This window comes from Bufo gargarizans, chromosome 6 (genome assembly GCF_014858855.1).
Source record: "Bufo gargarizans isolate SCDJY-AF-19 chromosome 6, ASM1485885v1, whole genome shotgun sequence".
Classification (NCBI taxonomy): domain Eukaryota; kingdom Metazoa; phylum Chordata; class Amphibia; order Anura; family Bufonidae; genus Bufo; species Bufo gargarizans.
In genome coordinates, this window is record NC_058085.1 from 191326337 (window position 1) to 191349188 (window position 22852).

Here is a 22852-nt window from a genome sequence, read left to right on the forward strand (position 1 = left end):
CCGCTGACACTTAAAACTACCGGCTGTTACCTCACCGAGGCCGGGAATCTCTGTGACACATACCTTCCATCAATGACGGCCCCTTGTGCCTTCCTACAGCTATTAAAGAACATGCATACCATTGTGATAGATGGGAGGACCCCTAATGTTCTGCTCTCCAGTCATCTTACCTGTTTAGAGGTCTCCAGACTGCTCTGGAGGAGCTGGACTTCCTGTTTCTTGCTCTGTAGCGCCCCCTGTAACTCATCCATCTGATGCATCTGCTCTTGTGCCTATAAATTAAAATCAGATTGTGGATTATTTACCTGCGTTCATCTATGACATCGTCACGGCTCGATAGAAATAAACTTTCCATATGTAATGAACATTCCCTGCTCAACACTTTCAATAAGTGGGGATAATAAAGTCCTCTGGTTATATTGGGATTTACTAAGATGGAACCACTATAAATGGTCTACAAATGAATTGATGCTTCCCGTCTCTCCTGAGACTGGTTATCTAGAGCTGTAACATCCTGCATTGCACTTCATTAGGATATCCCAGACTCCTGCTGCTTATTTTACTTGCTTATTTTCCAATCTGTTTGGCAGACTGCAGCGCCATCACTTTCTATTACACTATTTCCATTGGGAAAGGGGTCCGGCCTCAGACAATGTCATATGTCATTGTGTATGTCCTATTAGGCCGTGCAGTAAAACGCAGATGTTACAACCAAAAGTGTCCTCCGGCATCTGCAGGCCTCATTGTTCTCACTGATTTTAACGACCCCCATATACCAGGTTTTCCATGCGGCAACAAACAAGCATTTACATTGTGTCTTCCTGGCAGACAAAAGCTCATTGTGAAGGTGGCTACTGAAGGGGCCACTTCACTGTACGTGTAGGGGGAAGCCGTAATGTGAGAAATGGCGGCTCAAACTGAACAATCCCTTTAATATGAGATGAATGAAGATCCCATGCTGAGTACATCCAATCTAATGCAATAGAAGCACTATGCTTACATTGGTTGGTCGTGACAAGTGTCATTGTGTAGCAGTGCAGCCATTAAACTGAAAAGGGTGACACACAAGTTGCAGTGACCACAACCCAATAATTGCAAAAATACAAGTAGTTTCAATGGCTGGACTGCTACAGAGATATCTGATTGCCCGACTGGTGTTGCAGGCAAGATTGGCATGTAGCCCAAGCCTAAACATCTGCACACAAGGGGCTTGAAGACTCACTCTTAAAGGAGTTGTTTTATCACAGAAAACCTTCTTTAAAATATGTCTTACAGAGCGATCAGCTGATAAGTGGCAGCTGCAGAGGAAATGTCGTACTACATGGCAGCCATTCACATGGAAAGCTGGAGCCCATCAGAGAGCTCTCTGCTCTGTCTCACAGAATGAGGTCCTGAATGGCGGTCCCCATCTACGATGTCCATGTGCCCTAATAAAGCACATCGATAGGGGCTGTTTTCCTGAGACCACCACATTGTCTCACCTTCCTCTGTGTATGCTCTGTCTCATACAGAGAGGTCCTAAATGACAGACCCCCCTCTTTGATGTTCATGTGCCCTAATAAGGTACATGGATAGGGGATGTCTTCCTGAGACCACCACGTTGAGGGATGTTCTCACCTTTCTGTGTGTATGCTCATTCACACGTTGGTAGGAATCCTCCAGCTCTTTTTTAGAGTGTTCCATGTCCCCCAGAGCCTCTCGAGCCAAGGTCATCTGCTTTGTGACTTCAGCATTCTAGCAAAGGAACAAAAAAAGGTAGTGATTGAGTCTCCATCACCCAAACTCAATATGATTATAATTTAGTGAGCTTGATCTCTGTACAATGAATAATTTATATTAAAAAAAAGTTTCTCGCTTATATCATTAGGGGACACAGACCATGGGTATAGCTGCTTGCTGCCACTAGGAGGCGACACTAAGCTGAAAACTGTTAGCTCCTCCCCCGCCAGCTATACCCCCTCCGGCCAGGAGAGAGCCCTCAGTTTTTAGCTTAGTGTCGTAGGAGGCAGACCCCCTGCCCTGCAGGGTGGATTTTATTTTTTTATTTTAATTTTAGGTTGGGGGTCAAGGGCTAGTAAGAGCTCTGCATCCCCGGGGGGTCTGACCAGTGACGCTTATTCCACCGCTCTGCCTCCCACAAGAAGACAAAGTGGACCAGGAGGGCTTGTCCTTCCTGCTCCCCCCAGCCACGGGGCCACCTGTTTCTGCCCTTCAACCCGGTCCCCGTCACTTGTGCCAGGGACTGAAGAGGTGGCTCTGCTGAACACAGATGAAGGCAGGTGAGTATGTCTGTCTGTGTCTCCGCATGTGTGGCGGTTTCCCCAACGGCCTCAGCGATTCGTGGGCGGCACAGCGTTTACCGCCGTCCTCCCCCTCTTTTTCCGGTCCTGGGAGAGTTCTCTCGTATATATATATATATATATATAGGTCGGGACCCCTTCTTCTCCGGAATTCCGGCTGCTGTGCGGGGCGGCGTGGTTTTGCACCATCGGGCTGTTCTTCCGCCGGGCGGCTGGAGGGGGCGGAGCCTTCTTTTCCCGACGCGCTTTCCTTCCTGCCTGCTCTCTATCCGGAAGTACCCAGCCGTGCATGCGGTTTCCCAGCCTGAGAGGGACATCTTCTCGGCGGCTCAGTTGTGTAAAGCCCTCCTCTCCACACTGTCCAGCTCGCCGCAGACCACCTCAACTCGCTGCATCCTGCTCCTGGGGACACGTCCAGCAAGGGTTAATTCTGCTCCACTTTGGTAGGACCAGCGCTGCTCCCCTCCTCTGTACACTCTTTGGCTCTCTGACTCTTGTCATGTCGGACCCAGCGGATCCCGCACCCCAGGTCCTCGGTAGGGATACCCATTATGCCTGCACTTCATGTAATGTGATGTTTCCTAGGGGTCAGGCGAACCCCCTCTGTGCCTCATGCCAGGCCACCCAGAGCGTCCCTATTCTTTTGACGCTCACTGACATGGACCCTTCTGCTGTATGTAACCGGAATGGGCTAAATCCCTGTCCCGAACGGTGACTGACCTATCCAAGATCTCCCAATCCACCCATTCCTTAATGGGTCGCTTGGTAGAGACGTTCTCACCTGCGCAACCTGCTCTCTCTCAGGGCGTACCATCCAGGAGCAGACACCCCAGCAAGCGTCCCAGGCAGGAACGCCTCTCCTCCTCGGATGCATCGCCTTCGGCTCTTCCCCCCGATTCGCTGTCCAAGGCGTCCTTGTTGGTTGGGGACCCTTCGTTCGAAGTGGAACTCGCAGAATCGGATACGGATCTGGATCCGGACCGCTCGTCCCAGATGGCTGCTTTAGTGGACAGTCTGGTCTTGGCAATACGGGACACCTTCCAACTTCGCGAGGAGGACCTCGCCCCCAGTCACCAGGGAGTTTCTTTCCTGCGTACCAAGCAGACTCCCAAATCTTTCCTGGTCCACAACAACTTTTCTGTGCTCCGCACTAAAGCGTGGGAACAGCCAGGTTCATGTTTCCTGATCCCCAAGCGACCCGATCTTCTTTATCCGTTCCCCCCGGATTGGGTGGGTAAGTGGTCTTCCCCTCCAAAGGTGGACCCGCCAGTGGCTCGCCTGGCCAAGAATACCACTATTCTGGTTGCGGACGGCTCCTCTCTGCAGGACTCGGTGGACCGACGGGTTGAATCGCTTGCAAAGTCGGTCTTTTCAGCCACTGGTTCGGCACTTCGTCCCATTTTCGCTTCGGCGTGGGTGGCTAAGGCGGTTTCTGAATTGGCCCTGCGCTTACATCGGACTGGACCCTTTCCCACACAGAACTCCAGGCTCTGGCGGTCCAAATATCCCAGGCGGGAAAGTACCTTTGTGAGGCGTCTCTGGACACGGGCTCCATGGTCGCGTGGTCCTCCGCCTTTGCCATCTCCATTCGGCGGGAACTCTGTTTAAAGGCCTGGCAGGCCGATTCCCTTCTATCCCTTCCTTTCGTTGGCTCTCATCTCTTTGGGCCCAAACTTGACGAAATCATTTCTGAGGCCACGGGTGGCAAAAGCACCCATCTTACACAGCCCAAACCCAAGCGTTCTTCTCAACCATGTCCTTTTGCGCAACGCCAGTCCTTTCGACACTTCTCGGACACCCGCCCGACAGCTCCCTTGACCATGAGGCAGCCTACCCAGGAACAAAGGTGGAAGCCTTAGTTCAAGCCACAGCCTGCCTGGCGTTCCCGAGCGCAGCCTCAGCGCTCTTCCTCTGGCAAGCCATCCCTGGCATGAAGGTGGGGGGTCGGCTCCTTCATTTTCAGGAGGTTTTGCAGACCCACATCTCAGACGCCTGGGGGCTCGAGGTGGTCACTTCGGGCTACAAGTTGGAGTTCAAATCCATGCCTCCAAACCTTTTTTTTCTATCCCGTCCCCCCAGGGAGCCGTCTCGGGCGGGGGCCTTCTTTCAGGCGGTTTATGATTTGCTGGTCAGGGGAGTTATCTCCCCGGTTCCGGCGAGGGAGCGGTTTTCCGGTTTTTACTCCAACCTCTTCATTGTGCCCAAGAAAGAGGGAGCGGTCTGCCCGGTGTTGAACCGAAGGTAAGATGGTAAACCGTTACCTTCGAATGAGCCGTTTTCGCATCTCTTCACTCCGTGATAGCTTCCTTGGCGCAAGGGGAATGGCTGACTTCTGTGGATATCCAGGACGCCTACCTACACGTCCCCATCGCGGTCGCCCAACAGCGGTTTTTGCGCTTCGCGGTCCACTCGGACCACTACCAGTTCGTCATCTGTCGTTCGGTCTGGCGACTGAGCAGAGGGTGTTTACCAAGGTGCTCGCTCTGCTTATGGGCCTTCTTCGCTCCAGAGGCATCACCTTGCTTCCGTACCTGGACGACATTCTCATCAAAGCGCCGTCGTTCCGGCAGTGCGAGGAGAGTCTGCAGATCATTTTGGACGCTCTCGCCCGCTTTGGGTGGATAGTGAACCTTCGGAAGTCCTCCCCGGTCCCGTCCACTCGGATTCGGTTCCTCGGTATGATTCTGGACTCCGGGGCAGCCCAGGTGCGTCTTCCAGCAGACAAGGTGAAGGACCTTCGCAGTGCGGTGCTCTGGTTGATTCCATCCGGGCTTGTATGCGGGTGTTGGGTCTTATGGTGGCCTCGTTCTAGACGGTGCCATTCGCTCAATTTTACACCCGGTCCTTTCAGCGAGCGATCCTCTTGGCCTGGGACAAGTCCCAGGAGTTCTTGGATCGTCGGTTTTCCCTTCCTCAACAGGTTCGGTCGGACCTCCATTGGTTGCTCTCCCCAACTCATCACCTGGAGGTGGGGAGGTCCTTCCTTCCGATCAGGTGGACGGTCATTACGACCGATGCCAGTCTTCAGGGTTGGGGAGGGGTCTTCGGCACTCGGACAGTCCAGGGCGTATGGTCTCCGTCGGAGTCCAGACTGTCCATCAATAGCTTGGAGCTTCGTGCACTTTTCCTCTCACTGCGCCATTGGTCTCCCTCCTGCGGGGCCTTCATGTCCAGGTCCAGTCAGACAATGCCACAATGCCACAGCTGTGGCGTATGTCAACCATCAGGAGGGACTCGCAGCTCGACCGTCATGTCGGGAAGCGGCAAGGATCCTCAGCTCGGCTCTGTCGGCGGTCCACATTCCTGGCGTTGTCAATTGGACGGCAGACTTCCTGAGCCGGACTACGATAGTCCCTGGGGAATGATCTCTCCACCCGGAAGTATTCAACGCCCTCTGCGTCCCGCTGGGGATGGCCGGACAGGATCTGATGACCTCCCTCCTCAATCACAAGCTTCCGTGCTACTTGGCCCGTGCAAGGAATCTCGCAGCTTGCAGGGTGGACGCTTTTGTTGCACCATGGGATGGGTTCCCGTTCCTCTATGTCTTCCGCCGTTCTTCCTCCTGCCTCGGATTCTCCGCAGGATCAAGTGAGAGGGCGTTCAGACCCTGCTGACCGGCCGCGCCGAGCATGGTTTTCGGATCTTGACCTCCTACTAGGGGACGCTCCGTACCCGCTCCCTCTCAAACCCGATCTTCTGTCGCAAGGGCCCGTCTTCCACCCGAGTTTAGATACTCTACGTTTGACGGCGTGGCTCTTGAAACCTTCCTTTTAAAGCAGCAGGGTTTTTCCGATGCGGTGGTTCAGACGCTCATTCGGGCCAGGAAACCTACCTCTTCCAGGATCTATTATAGAACCTGGAAGTCCTTCCTTCGGTTCTGTGAAGAGCGGGACCTGTCTCCCAGATCCTTCTCCCTGCTGGTCGTTCTGGCCTTCCTTCAGTCCGGACTAGAACTGGGCATGGCGCTTAGCTCCTTGAAGGGCCAGGTGTCGGCCCTTTCTATTTTCTTATAACAATCCTTGGCGGGAATTGGTCCGGTTAAGACCTTTCTTCAGGGCGTTGCGCACTCCGCTCCGCCCTACCATCCCCCGCTACATCCGTGGGACCTCAACTTGGTATTGGGGGTTCTTCAAGCTTCTCCCTTCGAACCCCTGCGGGAGGCTTCCCTCCGCCTGCTGTCCTGGAAGGTGTATTTATATTTCTACTGGGCATTCTATGATTGTTTTTATAGCAGCATTTATAGGTTTATATGTCCTGGAAGGTGGCCTTCCTGGTGGCCATCACATCCATACGAAGAGTTTCAGAGCTGGCAGCTCTGTCATGCCGTGAACCATTCCTAGTCTTTCATCAGGACAAGGTGGTCCTCCGTCCGGTCCCTTCCTTCTTACCCAAGGTAGTGTTGGCTTTTCACGTCAATGAGGACATTGTCCTGCCGTCCTTTTGTCCCGGGCACTCCCATCCGAGAGAGGTGTCGTTACACCGTTTGGATGTGGTGCGGGCTCTGCGGATTTACCTTTCGGCCATGGTCCCCTTTTGGCGCACGGACGCCTTGTTCGTCCTTCCGGAGGGTTCTAGGAAGGGATTGGCAGCTTCGAAGGTGACGACCTCCCGGTGGATTCGCTCCACTATTTTGTATTGTTACCGCGTTCGGGACAGAACGCCCCCTCCGGGGATCACGGCCCACTCTACCAGGGCACTTGGGTCCTCCTAGGCTCACTTCCACCAGGCGTCGGCAGCTCAGTTGTGTAAAGCCGCGACCGGTCTTCCCTCCACACTTTTACAAAGTTTTACAGGGTTCACTCTCTCGCTTCTGCGGACGCAGCTCTGGGCCGGCGTGTGATGACTGTCACGAGGTTCTCTACCTTCTTCACTCTGTTTTGTGTTCCCTCCCCAGGGACTGTTTTGGGAGGTCCCATGGTCTGTGTCCCCCAATGATATAATCTAGAAAACGAGATTTTGTGAAACTCACCTGTAAAATCTGTTTCTGGCTTGATTCAATGGGGGACACAGCACCCACCCCCGTTTGGGTCTGTTGACCGTGGAGTTTGTTGATGTTGTAATATCCTTCTGCTTCTCCTACTGCTTTTGCACAAACTGAGGGCTCTCTCCTGGCCGGAAGGGGTATAGCTGGCGGGGGAGGAGCTAACAGTTTTCAGCCTACTGTCGTCTCCTAGTGGCAGCAAGCAGCTATACCCATGGTCTGTGTCCCCCAATGAATCAAGCGAGAAACAGATTTTATAGGTGAGTTTCACAAAATCTCGTTATCTTCAGCATTAACAGGAATGTCCAATTTTATGGACAAAGAGCTTCACCATGGTTTAAAGGAAAGCTATTTTTTATTATACATTACTCACAAAAAGTTAGGAATATTTAGCTTTTGGGTGAAATTTTAGGATGAACCTAAAATGCACTCTAACCTTTATAGGTTAATTTAATCTGACTTTCTCTAAACATTTAAATGCACAAGTCCAACTGTTCAATGTTTCAGAACTTTTTGCACAATTTGCTGCTCTCTAACTTCGGCACCGGCTTATTTACTACATTTTATATCTGGAAACAGGCGTGAAAGAGGAGTCCAAACTACTCCAGCCCCTGACTGCCAGAGGTGCACCTAATTTATGAGAAGGAGTGCACCTCGTCACAAATTAGGCAAATCCTCCATCAGCACAGGGAAGGGGGGAACAAAGACCGTCGTAAACTCCCTCAGACAGAAACCTCGTACCGGATCTTAACACTAGCATATAGAAGTAAGTGTCACGACCATGTTTATGGCCGTGACTCCTTGGGAGCCGCATACAGTTGCCCGCGGTTTGGGTTGTAGTGTCAACCGCAGCTGGAGGCATAAGGTTGTTGGCCTCAAGTGCGGTTGCTGCGGACAACAGCTATGTGTGCGGTTCCCTTGGAGTTGTGTGCGCGTTTGTATGCACTTTGGTATGTCTGTGTGCACTCTGTGTTATGTGTGGCGTGCACTGACATCTTTCCTGCACTGTAGTTGCCCGTGGCAACGTTTGGTTGTGTGTACATGTGGTGGCAGTGTCCCGGCCTTCGGGCTGACTCCCAGGACACGGTTGCCACCCATGTCGGTGCCTGCGGCAACAGCCACAGTGTGTTTGTTGTTTGGACACTTCCCCTTTAAGTTGTGTTTTCCCTTCTGTGGTTTTGGAAGGGTTAACTCCCTTTCTGTGTGTGTGAGTCACGGGGTGTGTCTGATTGTTGGGTGTGGCCTCTTGGCCCTATATAGCCTCAGTTGTAGGCAGTAGCCAGAGAGGGTGCTTCAGTCATGCTGGCTGGAGACATCCTCCTGGTTACTTACCAACTGCCAGTGGGGGCCATCCTTCTGGTCATAGCAAAATAATATCTCGTTTGGTGTCTTGAAGATGTGTTTGGTTTTATGCTTGTTTATTGCACCTATGGTCCTGGGTTCCCGTGTGTAGTGTGTTGTGTGCTGAGTCCTGTTGTCTGTGGTCAGTACTTCCACATGGGTTCCAGGCTTTCTGTCTGTGGCAGGTGAGTGTTATGCTTGTGGCAAGTACCTGCCATTGCCATAGGTTGTATTTGTTCTCCCTTTCTTGCAGCTTGGCCAGTGAGACTCCTGTTCCTCCGTATCCAGAAGGAACAGGTTGTCTTACTCTGACTCCTAGTCCAGGGACCAGTCGGAGGGTGAGTTAGGGCTCCGAGGTTCCTGAGCATGGGTCCTCCTACCTTAAAGGTCGGCCCATGCACCTAGGAGTTAGGGTCAGGTTAGGGACGCGATAGGAGGTGACCTGCTCCCTAATCCTGTTGTCCTGGTCAAGCAGCGACCATCTTCAATCACCGCACGGCTGAGGGTTTCCCCCATCCTCAGCCGTGACAGTAAGACATTTGGCCTGAGAAACTCAGACCTCATTGTTGACTCTATTGTTTCCAAGGCACAAACCTGAGCCATCTGAAGCCCAGTATAAAGCACAATTAAGTCACCAAACTGATGTGTTCCCTCTAAGGGCTCATGCATACAAACGTATTTTCTTTCCGTGTCGTTCCGGGGTTTTTTGTGGACCGTATGCGGAACTATTAATTTCAATGAAATGAATCCGTGTGCATTCCATTTCCATAAGTCCGTTCCGAAAAAAAAATAGAACATGTCCTATTATTGTCCACATTACGGACAAGGATGAGATTGTTCTATTAGAGGCTAGTTGTGTCACGGATGCGATGTGGGTGGGAAACTCCACACCGAGCACAGGAGGAAAGGGGATAGGAACGAGGTCTAGAAACTAGTGTAAAGGAAAAGATCACCTCCTAGAACAACCCTAATCCAAGTACTGACTAACTATCAGTATGAACTGACCTCGAAGGTAGGAAAGTTCATACTAGGGATCGACCGATTATCGGTTTTACCGATATTATCGGCCGATATTGAGTATTTTGACTGGTATCGGCATTTATTTTGCCGATATACCGATAACGTACTGGGAACACAGATCGCGCTGCTGACAGCGCTCTCCGTGTTCCCTCAGCAGCACAGGGGAGAAGGAAGCAGTGTCTCCCTCCCCCTGTGCTGCTGCTGCCGCTGCAGCCAATGGGAGGACAGGGGACAAGAGAAGGGGAGGGGCTGTGGCCACTGCGCCACCAATGAAGAGAAATCTCTCATTCATTCAAATTGTACAGGAGGCGGGAGCTGGCTGCAGAATGACATAGCCGGCTCCCGACCTCTATGAGCTGTAGCTGCGATCCTCGGTTAACCCCTCAGGTGCCGCGGATCGCAGCTACCGCTCATAGAGGTCGGGAGCCGGCTATGTCATTCTGCAGCCAGCTCCCGCCTCCTGTATATGAATAAATGAGAGATTTAAAGGGGTTGTCCAAGTTATATTTATTGATGACCTATCCTAAGGATAGGTCATCAATATCAGATCGGAGGGGTCCGACACCCGGCACCCCCTCCGATCAGCTGTTTGAAGAGGAGACTCGCACGGTGTCAGCGCTGCCTCCTCTTCACTGTTTACCTTCTAGCCGTTGCATCTGCATTGGTGAGCAGGTGTAATTACACCCAAGCTGTCCCATTAATTTCAATAGGCTTGGTTGTAATTCCACCTGCTCACCACTGCAGATGCAACGGCTAGAAGGTAAACAGTGAAGAGGAGGCAGCGCTGACACCCTGCGAGTCTCCTCTTCAAACAGCTGATCGGAGGGGGTGCCAGGTGTCGGACCCCCTCCTATCTAATATTGATGACCTATCCTGGGGATAGGTCATCAATAAATATAACTTGGACAACCTTTATTGGTGGCGCAGTACGCCCCCAAGCCCCCCAGTATATTACTCATTGGTGGCGCAGTGCGCCCCCCCAAGCCCCCCAGTATATTACTAATTGGTGGCACAGTGCGCCCCCCCACCCAAGCCCCCCTCCCTGTATTAATCATTGGTGGTGTAGCGGATCCCCTCTCCCCTGCTCCTCCGATCGGAGCCCCAGCAGTGTAAGCCTGGGGCTCCGATCGGTTACCATGGCAGCCAGGACCCTACTGAAGCCCTGGCTGCCATGATAAGCTCCATGCTGCTGTGTGCACAAAGCACAGAGCAGCAGGGACAGTGAGAGCTCCTATTCACCCTGATGGAGATCTATCAGGGTGAATAGGACAAGGGTTCTAGTCCCTAAGGGGGCTAAAAGTTAGAAGAAAAAAAATGTTAAAAAAAAAAAAAAACACCAAAATATTAAGTATAAATGAAAAAAAGATTTACAAAAAATAAATAAATACACATTAACAATAAACAATAATTTTCAGCAGATTTGTGTAGGAATTTTTTATTTTTTCTTCAAAAATGAAAATTCCCAGAATATCGGTATAAATTATCGGCTATCGGCCTGAAAGTTCACAAATTATCGGTATTGGTATCGGCCCTAAAAAATCAATATCGGTCGATCCCTAGTTCATACATAGGAACCTAGAGCCCTAACACACTCTGTAGGGCCCTGGTATAGTGATAGGACTTGAGGCAACCTATTCCTCCACCAGAAGGATGAACAGGAGTCTCCCTCAGGCCTGGAACCAAAAGACAAGGAAATACAACAAACAAAATACAAATAGAAAAGACGATACTTAACTTCACGTGGAGCAAAGGCAGCACCAGGAGCTCAACTGAGATCCAACAACCAGCAGGCCAAAGTCCAGAAACTGAAGCTATAAACCGCACCCCCAAAAGGGGTAAGCAGTAAAAAATGGGGGAAGTTAAATGACCAAACCAACAACACCTGCCAGAGGTGTGGTCATTACCAAAACAACACAGACACAAATGATCCACAATGAACCATTCAGATTAACCCACGTGTTGCCAGTCTCTCTGATCTCTTAGCCCCTGTCACGGGAGTATCCGTGACAGTATCCCCCCTAGTACGGGTGACCTCCGGGCACCCAGGACCGACCTTATCCGGGTAAGACTTGTGAAAGGCATTCACGTCAGATGCCAGTACCTACATCCTCTCTTCTGGTCCATAACCTTTCCAGTGGACAAGATACTGAAGAGATCCACGGAGAACTCGAGAGTCGATTATCTTGGCGATCTGAAATTCCAAACTACCGTCCATCATGACAGGAGTGGGTGGCAAGGTAAACGGCTCCAAAGGTTCAACATATCTCTTCAACAAAGATTTGTGAAACACTATCAATTTTCAGGGCCTGAGGAAGTTCAAGACGAAAAGCTACAGGATTAATGATGGCAGTGATCTTATATGGACCAATAAATCTCGGACCTAACTTCCAAGAAGGTACCTTCAACTTAATGTTTCTTATAAATCCATGAAAAACGATCTTTATAAGATATGCAAATGAGGGCTCGCAAGTGCCCAGGGGCGGCTTTACTCTCTTAGGTGCCCTGCTGGCTCAGCCTTTTCATTGCGTCCCCCCGCCCCTTCCTACCTTCCGCCCGCCCATCCTTTCCCTCTGACCGCCTTTCTCATAGCTTGTTATTCCTCCGATATCCCGCGCCTGCGCACACCGTCCGTCGGCGCGTGCGCACTGCGATGCCCATTCATTGTACGGCATCACAGTAATTAATGCGCATGCACCGATGGACCGCCTCCTTTGTTGAGTTTTCGCGTCGTTAGCCAGCGCATGCGCAATAGTTACTGTGATGCCGTACAAGGAATGGGCATCGCAGTGCGCATGCGCCGGCCGACGAAGGGCGCAGGCGCAGGATATCGGAGGAATAACAAGCTATGAGAAAGGCGGTCAGAGGGAAAGGATGGGCGGGCGGAGGTTAGGAAGGGGCGGGGGGACGCAATGAAAAGGCTGAGCAAGCAGGGCACCTAAGAGAGTAAAGCCGCCCCTGGGCACTTGCGAGCCCTCATTTGCATATCTTATAAAGATCGTTTTTGATGGATTTATAAGAGCAGGAAAGATGCCAGAGGTAACGTTTTGATTAACTGTAAGCATGCTAGGGAGCTGTGGGAAGGCTTAAAAAAATGTGAAATGCTGGTGACAGACTCCCTTTAACACACTTACACCACCATGGCCACAAGAATCTACGAGATATGAGGTCAGCAGTGGATCTGCTCCCAGGGTGTCCCGTAAGAACCGTACCATGATGTTCCTCAAACACTTTGTGGCGCAATTCCGGTCCCAGAGGGAAACGAATCTGATGCGTCTCCCTAAGCCTCTAACACCTTCACCTCAACGTCAGGGTAAAGAGCGGATATCACCACCTATTTAGACAGTATGAGACTCGGATTTTCAAAATCACCACCTCCAGGAAAACTATGTGACAAGGCATCTGGCTTGTCTCGGGTTCAGTTGTTTGGCCAAATTTCTCTACTTTTAAGACAGATAGTAATACCTCATAAAATTGTTATCAATCAACATTTCCCATATGTCTGCTTTATGTTGGCATGAATTATAGTTATAAAGTGATTTTGAGGGGCTTAACTCCCATTAATGACCCCATTTTAGAAACGACATGCCTCAAATTATTCAAAACTGATGTTACAAACCGTGTTAACCCTTGAGGTGTTCCACAAGAATTAAAGGAAAATAGAGGCGAAATTTCAAAATTTTACTTTTTTGGTAGATTTTTTACATTAATCAATTTTTTCTTGCAACACAGCAAAATAAACCTCAATATGCATTACTCTGATTCTGACGTTTACAGAAATACCACATATGTGGCGGTAAACTGCTCTATGGGCATGTGCCAGTGGTCAGAAGGAAAGGAGCGCCATATGGATTTTGGAGGCAGATTTTGCTAGAATGGTTTTTAGGCACTATTTTGTATTTGAAGAGACCCTGAAGTACCCCTACAGTGGAAACCCTCAAAAAGTGACCCCATTTTGGAAACTACACCCCTTAAAGAATATATTAGGGGGGTACTGAGCACTTTGACCTCCTAAGCTTTACGCAATTTGGAAACACTTGACTGTGAAAATGAAAAGTTTAATTTCTTCCAATAAAATGATGCTTTAGCCCCAAATTTTTCATTTTCACAAGGGGTAACAGGAGAAAAAGCACACCATAATTTGCTACCCATTTTCATGAGACTTTTTGATCGATTGCTATTACACTTTTGGGAGGCAAGGTGACAAAAATTGGCTGTTTTGGCATAATTTATTTTATTTTTTAACAGCATTCATCTGAGGGGGCATCTCATGTAATATTGTATAGAGCAGGTTGTTACGGACGCGGCGATACCCAATGTGTCTATTATTTTTTGTTTTTGTTTTACACAGTGAAAGCCTTTTTGAACAGAATAAAAATCTTTTTGTGTTGCTATTTTCTGAGATGTTTTGTTGTGCGATTTGTCTTAGGTAGGGTCTCTTTTTTTTTGCGGGATAAGATGGCGGTTTGATAGGTACCGTTTTTGTGAGGCAAGGTGTCCAGAAAATGGCATTCTTGGCATTGGTTTTTGTTTTACGACGTTCACCTGACGGGGTGGATAATGTGATATTTTTATAGAGCCGGTCGATACGGACGCGGCGTTATCGAATATGTCTACTTTTCTTTTTTCCCTATTTTTTACAACTTTTTTTTACTTTATTTTGGGAAAAGGATACTTTTATTTTTTTCTCCCACTCTGGGACTTCAACTTTTGGGGGTCTGATCCCCTGTACAGTACATTACAATACTACTGGGGGCTGGATCTCACAGGCTCAAACGTAAGGCATAGGGCTGCCGTCCAAGCCATCAGGTCCTCGTCACAGCAGCGCGGGGGCACGATGGCAGCTCCCTCCCTGCACGGACATCGCACATGCCACAGTCAGCGCTGACCGCAGCACATATAGGGTTAATGCGCCGGCATCGGTGTTTTCACCGATGCCGGAGCATACAGCAGGGGTCCGGCTATCATCCACTGCCGGACCCCTGCAGCTAATTGGGAGGGCGCAGCCCCTGCACCCGCCCGATCAGTGAACCGTAGTACTATGGCACTGGTATTTAGGCAAGAGCAGCCAGCGCCGTACATGCTGGTAGCGAACGGGTTAACATCTTCTAAAATGGAGTGATATATGGATGGAATCAGTAGGTGTGCTCCCTTCTAGATTACATAGGGGTCATTTATCAAAGACCAGCATTTCACATCAGTCTTAGTTCCACCTGTATTGCCAGAGGATGTGCCTAATTTATGAAAAGGTGCAGGTATCGTCATAAATTAGGTTCATTCTCCAACAGTTCATGTGCCTGGAGTGAAATGGAGTGGATTTCCAACATAATTTACGCCTATTAGTGAATTTGCAGAGGCTGATCTCCCAGTGGCGAAGAGAGCGTAAAAATGTTTGTGCAACAAAATGTTGTATAAATGTTAAAAAATTCACAAAAAAGGGCCCTGCAACTTTTTTTTACATCAAACTGGCGATAGTAAATGACCCCCCTCGGGTGTGGAAAGGAAATGGTGACCAGTTTACACAACTTTAGCACACCTTGTGCTTCCCACCCACTTTAATATTATCTGTTGGGCCCGAACTGGGGATCAGTATGATTACGGTTTTATTTTGTTTTACTACTTTAAAAAAAAAAAAAAAAATTTTGTAAAGTAAAAATGTTATTTGCATCGCCATATTCATAACTTTTTTATAATACTATTACTAGAATACTATTTAAGTCTATGGGATTCTGAGACACTGCCTGCTGAGCTATATCTCAGGCATGGCTTTTCAGGCAGTTACCTATGACAGGCCTGGGAACCTCCACAAGGCTCCAGGCTGTCATGGCAAGTGATCAGAGCCCCATGGGGGCCCCCTCCCTCTACCTAATCTCACAGATGCTGCTGTCGCTATTGACAGTGGCGTCTGAGGGATTAAGTGACCAGGTTTGGCGTCATTGCTGATCCAATCATTGCACCGGGTTCTGGCTATATTATACAGTCAACACCTGCCATTTATGGCGCAATGCTCAGCATGTGAGCGACCTTAACTTCATACAGCCCCTTAACGCTGATCCTGTACATTTACGTGATTATGTGTTAAGAGGTTACAATAGGGTTTTCCAAGTAATAAAGGCTGCTCTAATCTACATGCCTTCTAATCTGTGCTCTGGAAGAGGTTAATCACTTACCTACACTCTGTAGACCCCATTTACTGTCATTGCATTACTGTGTGTATACAAAAGATGGCCAGACACTAGAGTATGCTGGTGAAGCTAGAAATCTAATGCCTGTGGGGTATCTACACGCACAGCAGATCAGCTGTACAAACTTCTGTGGCTGAAAAATACATTCCATGGACTTCTGTAATTCCAATTCTGATGTATGGGACAGTCACAGAAACTTCTGCAACAAATCTGCCATGTGTGAATAGGCGCTCCTAAGCCTTCTCTCTGGGTAGAGTCAGGAGGTCTCCATACAGGTAAGATAGTCCGCTGACCCCACAGAAGCTTCTTAATCAGGGATGCTAAACCTGCGTCCCTCCAGCTGTTGCAAAACTACAACTCCCAGCATGCCCTAATAGCTGTAGGCTGTCGAGGCACGCTGGGAAATGTAGTTTTGCAAGAGCTGGAGGGCCGCAGGTTGAGCATCCCTGCTCTAGATAGTCTTTTTACACATGCCAGTAGGAAAAACAAGGGTCTGATCTTTCCTTGGTTTCTGCAAATGTATTTTGTATCCGCGTCCGATTCACATTTTTGGCGGATTGCACACGGATCTATTCATTTCTATGGGTCTGCCAAAAAACAGGACAGCTCACGGATGTCATCTGTGTGCTGTCCGCATCGATGTGTCTGTTCCACAAATTATAGAACATGTCCTATTCTTATCCGTATTGCAGACAAGAACAGTAATTTCCAGTAAAGGGAGTGTTAGATATACGGTCTGTATTTTGCGGATCAGTCACGTGCATAAGGCCATAAGGAAATTTAGGGGTGCCCTACACACAATTAGTCAGAATCAAGCACCTTTCTCAAAAGATCTGCATGGCTCTGAACCAGCTCTGCGTACTTCTCCTTCAGCTTGGTATATCGCTGCTCATTTGCTATGGATTTTCCTGTAACAGAGAAAGGAAGAGGTTAATCACTTACCTATACATTCCTTACAATAATTAGAGGGCAGCGCTGGCATTTCTGATAACCCCTGCCTACATCTAGATGGTGGCTTCCCTGTGCTAGCATCAGTCCTACAGGACTCCTTATGTGACAATACCTAACCGGTCTTAAAACTACCTCTGTGTCTTTTCCTCAGTCCTCTCTAACGCACCATCTGCTCCTTGACCACCATGTCATTATATATATATAAGGGCTGCATATAAAAAGCCTGGATCTCTTACACAAAGCACAGCTCTATCACAGATTATAGTAAATTAAAATCATTAGGCTGAATTCACACGCTGCGGATGTGCTGTGGATCAGCAAATGACCGCACAATATATGTAGATGTAAAAAAAATTCCATGCAGTAAAACTAGCATGCTGCAGATTTTCCAATCTGTACCATATCAATGTATCAACACACATAATGAGGAAGATTACCTTTACCTAAGACAGCCTAAGGCCTCATGCACACGAATGTATTTTGTTTCCGTGTCTGTTCCATTATTTTTGCGGATAGGATGTGGACCCATTCATTTCAATGGGTTTCGCAAAAAATCCAGACAGCTCACCGCGTGCTGTCCGCATCCTTATGTCCATTCTGTAGCCCCGTAAAAAATATAGAGCATGTCCTATTCTTGTCCGTTTTGCAGACAAGGATAGGCATTGTTACAATGGATCCGCAAACAAAAACTATGCAACATGGACGTCATTCGTATTTTTTGCGGACAGCAAAATACATACAGTCATGTGCATGTAACCTAAGACTGATCTGAGCTCCATCAGCCTTAGATCAGACCCTCATCAGAACCCCCCCAGCCTCGATCAGACATCCATCAGCCTCAAATCAGACCCCCCTAGCCTCGATCAGCCTCAGATCTGACCCTTATCAGCCTCAGATCCGACCATCAGACCCCCCCCCCCCCCCCCCCTAGCCGCCATCAGATCAAACTCAGACCAGACCCCCATATCAGACATTAAAAAAGAAAAACTTTCCTCACTTGCTACGTTTCAGGGTCAGGAGGTGGCTGAGAGATCGACACACCACTCAGGGTATGCTCATTAATCCTTTTTAACCACCAAGTCTTTTCATCCTCATATTTGTCTCCATTTCATTTAGTCTGGGGCTCATTGTCCTGAGGTGTCTTAGTGTTTATTATCTTACAACTTTTTCCCTGATTTTTGGTGTGCTGACCTCTCGGCCCCTCCTTGGGTCCTGTTCCTTATCTTTGTGTTCCACCTTTGTGCTGCCTTTTTACCATCATGTATGTATTTATTATATATTATTAATAAAGCTTATCGATTTTCACTTTGTGAAGATTATGATTCCATTTTTTGGTGATAGTCAGGAAAAAGTGCCGAGCGGGGCCCTGAAGAAGACCAGGGAGGGTGAGTACAGCTGGCGCAGCGCTTGCCCTCACTTTTATGTGCCTCCTACATACTATAAGACACACTGCCATTTTTCCCTCACTTTTGGGGGAAAAGTGGTGTCTTATAGTCCAACAAATATGGTGCATTAAATGCTGACTCCTTACTTTCTATTTCAGTCAGACTCTTCTGGGCTTTCTCAGTATCCTGTCTCTTCCTCTTCAACTCCTCCAACTCTGTGTGCAGGAACTCATTTTCATCCACTGCCTGCTCTCGAAGATGCTTCTGCTCTGCTAACTCTGCCTCTAGCTCTTGGATCCGACCCTTGAGATTGCTAACCAGCCGATGACTCTGAAATGCATAATTTTATTATCAATATACTAAAGAATTGCGACTCTTTCTTGATTCTCTAAAGGGGCTCTCAAGCCAAAGGGGTTGTGTCATAGGGACTTTGATGGCATATCACTAGGATATGTCATCAAAGTCTGATAGGTGCAGGTCCTACCTCTGAGATCCGCATGCGAAAAATCCAAGTGAGCATACTCGCTATTTTCAGAAGTCCCACAAAAATGACTTGTGAGTGCACCACACAAGCGCGGCCACCGCTCCATTCCCTTCTATGAGACTTCTGGAAATAGCCGAGCCAGTGCTTGCCTATTTTCGGAACTTCCACAGAAATTAATGTGGAGGGTGGCTGCGTATATGCACAGCTGCTCTCCGCTTACTTTTGGGGGCCCGTTCTGAAGATAAGTGTGGGACCTAGAGGAAGAACCCACGCCTATCTAACATTGGTGGCATATTCTCAGATGAGACAACCCCTTGGAGGTGTCCCTAACATTATTAAAGTTTTCAGTTTCCGTCTGCCATTTGTGGTCCCTGTCAGACTGGAAGTAATGATGTGCCATTCCCATTTGCGTAACCAATGCAGCCAATCACTAGTTCCAACAGTCACATGTGCAAGGAATGAAAGTTACTACAGAGGTTCAGTGCCCATGATGTTCTTGCACACGTGACCACGGAGGTCAGTGATTGGAGCACGCCATCATATCCAGTCTGTCGAGGACTAAAAATTATGGTGGTCGGAGCCATGGTCCTGAAACGGTGGGTCTTTCTTAAAGTGAGTGACGATTTTTATCTTTTTTACACCTGCCTTTACATTATTTCACTTTTTGGTCAGACAACCCCTTTAATGCTGCAGAAACAATACTTGTTAGTCCATAAAATAAAACTGGTGACTGTAGGGTACAAGAAGGCATAGAGACAGCTGGAAAAGCTGTATGGGCAGCACGGTGGCACAGGTGCCTTGCAGCACTGGGGTCCTAGGTTCGAATCCGACCAAGGACAACATCTGCATTGAGTTTGTATGTTGTATAGTGACAGTTACCCAAACCTCGGTTTCCCTGACTTTGATAAGAATTGTTGACCATAGACAATAGATAGCCATTGGCCAAAGCATGTGTCATGAGTACAAAATGCAACTGGCAATCCTTATCTTCCCCAAAATGGTACACCGACCCACTGATTTCTATGGGTGCTTTAACATGGCTCCATGCAACCTCTGAGCCATAGTAAGGTCATATGCATGAGCAATTAATGTAAAGACGTTCCCAAGACAGAGGAGTAATACTGAGCCAAAGACTACTCTCTGATGTGCCAAGAAAAGACAAGTTGTTGGTTTCCCAGCTGGGAAAGTAGGTTCGCCGAAGGGTCTCCATACGCCTAGTAATTTATAAAGGGAATTAATTGGATCATATACCGCATCTCAAACGCCTGTAGGATGCATGACATATGTTCTGCAGTGACTGTGATAGTAGACCTAGACAAAAGGAGAAGTTCCCGTGACATTTAGCTGCACTCATTCAAAGCACAGAAGGCAGTGTCATCATTTCTCACATTGACTGGTTTGTTCGGGCAGAAGACACCATGTGCAGCTATATATCGCGATAAATACCCATTTAAAAGAAAAAAAAACACAAGGAGACATTATACTGAGTGGGGGCAGCCAGGAGACATTATACTGTATGGGGTCAGGGGCAGCCACAAGGAGACATTATACTGTATGGGGACAGGGGCAGCCACAAGGAGAGGTTATATACTGTGTGGGGCAGCCACAAGGAGAGGTTATACTGTATGGGGGAAGCCACAAGGAGACATTATACTGTATGGGGACAGGGGCAGCCACAAGGAGACGTTATACTGTACAGGGGCACGGGCAGCCACAAGGAGAGGTTATACTGTGTGGGGGCAGCCACAAGGAGAGGTTATACTGTGTGGGGCAGCCACAAGGAGACATTATACTGTATGGGGCAGCCACAAGTAGATGTTATACTGTATGGGGGAAGCCACAAGGAGAGGTGATACTGTATGGGGGAAGCCACAAGTAGATGTTACACTGTATGGGGGCAGCCACAAGTAGATGTTATACTGCATGGGGGCAGCCACAAGGAGACGTTATACTGTGTGGGGGAAGCCACAAGTAGATGTTATACTGTGTCGGGGCAGCCACAAGTAGACGTTATACTGTATGGGGCAGCCACAAGGAGACATTATACTGTGTGGGGCAGCCACAAGGAGACGTTATACTGTGTCGGGGCAGCCTCAAGGAGACGTTATAGTTCATGGGGGCAGCCACAAGGTGACGTTATACTGTGTGGGGCAGCCACAAGGAGACGTTATACTGTATGGGGCAGCCACAAGGAGACGTTATACTGTATGGGGCAGCCACAAGGTGACGTTATACTGTATGGGGGCAGCCACAAGGAGACATTATACTGTATGGGGCAGCCACAAGGAGACGTTATACTGTATGGGGCAGCCGAAAGGAGACATTATACTGTATGAACAATTTTTCTCTCTCCCCCCCCCCCCCTCTCAGTGAAATAATGTCATGTTGCTCATGTATGGAGCTTGCAGGCAGGAAGGAAGGACCAGGTCACAGAAGACAGACAGACATAGCACCTTTACGTATGACACCCGGGCCGGTTCTATTCTATGTTTAAGGTATGGTCTCTCTCACTCCTTGCAGGCCCAACTGTGTGTGGGAGTTGGAGAGACTTTTCCCGCCTGGCTGTTGTGCTCACCTCTGCTGTTATCCGATTCCGACGTCGGTGAGCGGAGACATGAATATGGGGAGCTAGGAGGAGCCAGGGGCGGCCGCTGCGGGCAGTAATGTGGTTGTGAGTACTGTTATGCAGGATGCAGGGGCAGGCGGGCACAGATTTAGAAGCTGTCAGCGCACATGTGACTGCTTCTTTGACGTCACAAAATACAGCGGTTATTAGGAAACAGCGATATTGCCATATCGATGTTTCTTAATACCGCGCTATATCGCTGACACCGGTTTACCGCTCAACCCCATGTGCAGCTGACCAACGTCTCATAAGAAATACTGCTGGAAGGCAATTTATGGTGGCTAAGGCGACATCAAAGGGTGCACCGGTGCCTACACAAAGGAAACGACCCCTCGTTTGACACTTGCTTTTGCATCCAGTGAAACCTCTTACCTCTGCTTTGAAGTTTCCCAAATCACCTCGTAGAATAGCAATTTCTTTATAGAGCTGTTCTATGAGCCGATCTCTGAGGAGAATGAGAGAAGGTTGAGGAGATAATGAAGATCTTCTACACATCACAGCACGCAATATAAAGATAAGTAGGAATATAAATTGAGGCATCTACATTCACAGTCACTTTTGTAGTAACACTTTAATAGTTTAGCACAGTGCTTCAGTGATTGGCGATATCTCCTTGCAGCACCGAAGTCCTAAGTTCATCTGACAGTTTCTTCACAAACTCCGAAAATGTAACAAATGGTTTTCTGGCTTCCTATAAAATTGACCATAGTATACCCTTTTCTGAAGAAGCATAGCCTCAGGATAGTCCATGTATATACACTTACAGGAAACATTACAAGTTCTACTCCAATTATTTTCCTATAAAAGTTACATAAGGAGGTTTGCAGTAGGTCCTCCAGACACGACCACCCCATATGAACTTTGTCCTATCAAGCTCTATGGCAAGGCTATATAAAACCCAGTTGCTGTATAGTCATCACTATAGTAATCTCAATGACAAATCCAACACCATGTAACAGGAAAAAAAATTACATTAACACAAAGCTAAAACCATTAAAAATAGATAAATAAAGACATATTTGACTATGAGGATGTCCTAACGTGGACACTGTAAAGACAGGACCCCTGGAAATTGTGTAAGGCAATGCAAATCTTAATGAATGCTTATGAACTCATCATATGGCTGCATATCCTTCTGTCCATATTTGCCATGTGCGGGAAAGGCTTTTACATCTGCTTTACAATTTCAAGGCCAACAAAAGGAACAGGTTAGACTACTTTCACATCTGCGTTTTCCTTTCAGGTATGGAGGTCCATTGTAGGATCTCAAAACCGGAGGAAAACACTTCAGTTTTGTCCCCATTCATTGTCAATGGGACAAAATGGAACGGAACGGAGTGCACCAGAATACATACTGGATCCGGCAAAAACGCAGATGTGGAAGTAGCCTTACAATAACCCCATGCATTTGTTAGACTTGACTTGAAGCCTTGACATGGGTGTAATTCTGTTTCTTCTGATAACCTGCACATGCCTATACACCGTTCCTTGGATGTTTTACCAGAGTAGCTACAGTCCTATAAACCAGTTCTGGTCCCAGATCATAAAATACTGAAACTATGCATCCCATTAATCCTACTTT

General features: G+C 48.3%; 1 protein-coding gene across 2 annotated transcripts in view; it reads right to left on the bottom strand.

The window, feature by feature from the left end:
* The window catches only part of LOC122940601 (huntingtin-interacting protein 1-like), a 126359-nt gene that overhangs the window by 37245 nt on the left and 66262 nt on the right, over positions 1-22852 (bottom strand). Inside the window, exons 13-17 of one of the 2 annotated variants that reach the window (XM_044297244.1) lie at positions 21643-21715; positions 18307-18490; positions 16644-16732; positions 1618-1734; positions 171-272 (exon numbers count right to left, since the gene is read on the bottom strand). In XM_044297244.1, the coding sequence (XP_044153179.1) occupies positions 171-272; positions 1618-1734; positions 16644-16732; positions 18307-18490; positions 21643-21715 (565 nt within the window). The remainder of the gene's footprint in view (positions 1-170; positions 273-1617; positions 1735-16643; positions 16733-18306; positions 18491-21642; positions 21716-22852) is intronic. The other variant, XM_044297245.1, reaches the window with a different exon arrangement.